The sequence below is a fragment of the Lipotes vexillifer genome, unplaced genomic scaffold (assembly GCF_000442215.2).
Source record: "Lipotes vexillifer unplaced genomic scaffold, Lipotes_vexillifer_v1.1 scaffold1063, whole genome shotgun sequence".
Taxonomy (NCBI): Eukaryota; Metazoa; Chordata; class Mammalia; order Artiodactyla; family Lipotidae; genus Lipotes; species Lipotes vexillifer.
In genome coordinates, this window is record NW_006799734.1 from 2821564 (window position 1) to 2822527 (window position 964).

Consider the following 964-nt stretch of genomic DNA (forward strand, 5'->3'; position numbering starts at 1 on the left):
TGCTGAACATGCCGGGCCCCCCCAGAAACCGGCAGGGGGACGAGAACTGTATCCTTTCTCGGGCGCCATCCTCACGTTGGGGCACCGCTGCCACGGCAGGGCAACACCCCCTCCTCTCCTGCTCAGCGGAGATGCCCGGGCCAGGGGTCGGGAGCCGCAGGGCCCTCGACGTCGGGCGGGGCGGCCAGCCCGGGGTAGGCCCAGACCGGAGCCACTTTGCCACGGGCCGCCCGTGGGGCCGTGGGCAGGCGCACGCAGAGGCTGCGAGCGGGCGGCTCCTGCCGGCTGCCTGGGCCCCACGTGGCCGGCAGGGGGGCCGGGAGCCAGCGGGCGAGTGTGCTGCTCCTTCTCGCGTTTGAGCTGCTGGGGCCCCAGGGCAGGCGGGCGGGGGAGCCCTAGGAGTCGCCCCTGATCGCCTTGGGCGTGAGCAGTGGGGCCGAGGGGCAGTGTGGCCACGTGACTGAGGAGGGGGCCTTCCAGGGCCTCCACGAGGATCACAGTGGCCCCTGGATCAGGGTGGTGAGGAGCACGTGGGCTCAGAGCGAACACCCGGCGGGGGAGTGGCCGCATGACCGACCCCGACCCTTCCTGCTGCAGCTCCGGCTCTGGGTCCTCGTCTGTGCCGGGCTCTGAGGTCCCGCCCGGCCGGGTCCCTTCCTGCCCGTCTCCAGGACGTGGCAGAGCCGCGGCTCCACCCCCAAGCCCTTCCCGGCACCAGGTGCCCTGAAGCCCCCCGGCAGGTGGAGCCCTCGTGGGTCAGCCGCGGGGCGCGAGGCTGTCATCCTGGCCTCGGGGTCACAGGTCGGTCCCCTGGGGGCAGGACGAGGTGGGAGGAGGCACGCAGCCTGGTTCCGGGTTCTGAGCCTCAGGCTGACCACGTGCTTCAGGAGTCTGCCTCGTGGTGACCGGGACTCCCCGGCCTATCCAGGGTCTTAGGGGTGGGCAGGTCCCTCCTTGGCAGGGT

At 72.7% G+C, this 964-nt stretch overlaps 1 protein-coding gene across 1 annotated transcript in view; it reads left to right on the forward strand.

Moving 5' to 3' along the window:
- Positions 1-964, forward strand: part of SLC12A7 (solute carrier family 12 member 7) — a 27272-nt gene that overhangs the window by 25999 nt on the left and 309 nt on the right. Inside the window, 1 exon segment of the mRNA XM_007471911.1 lies at positions 1-48. This exon segment is cut by the window's left edge and continues 10 nt beyond it. Coding sequence (XP_007471973.1) covers positions 1-48 — 48 coding nt within the window.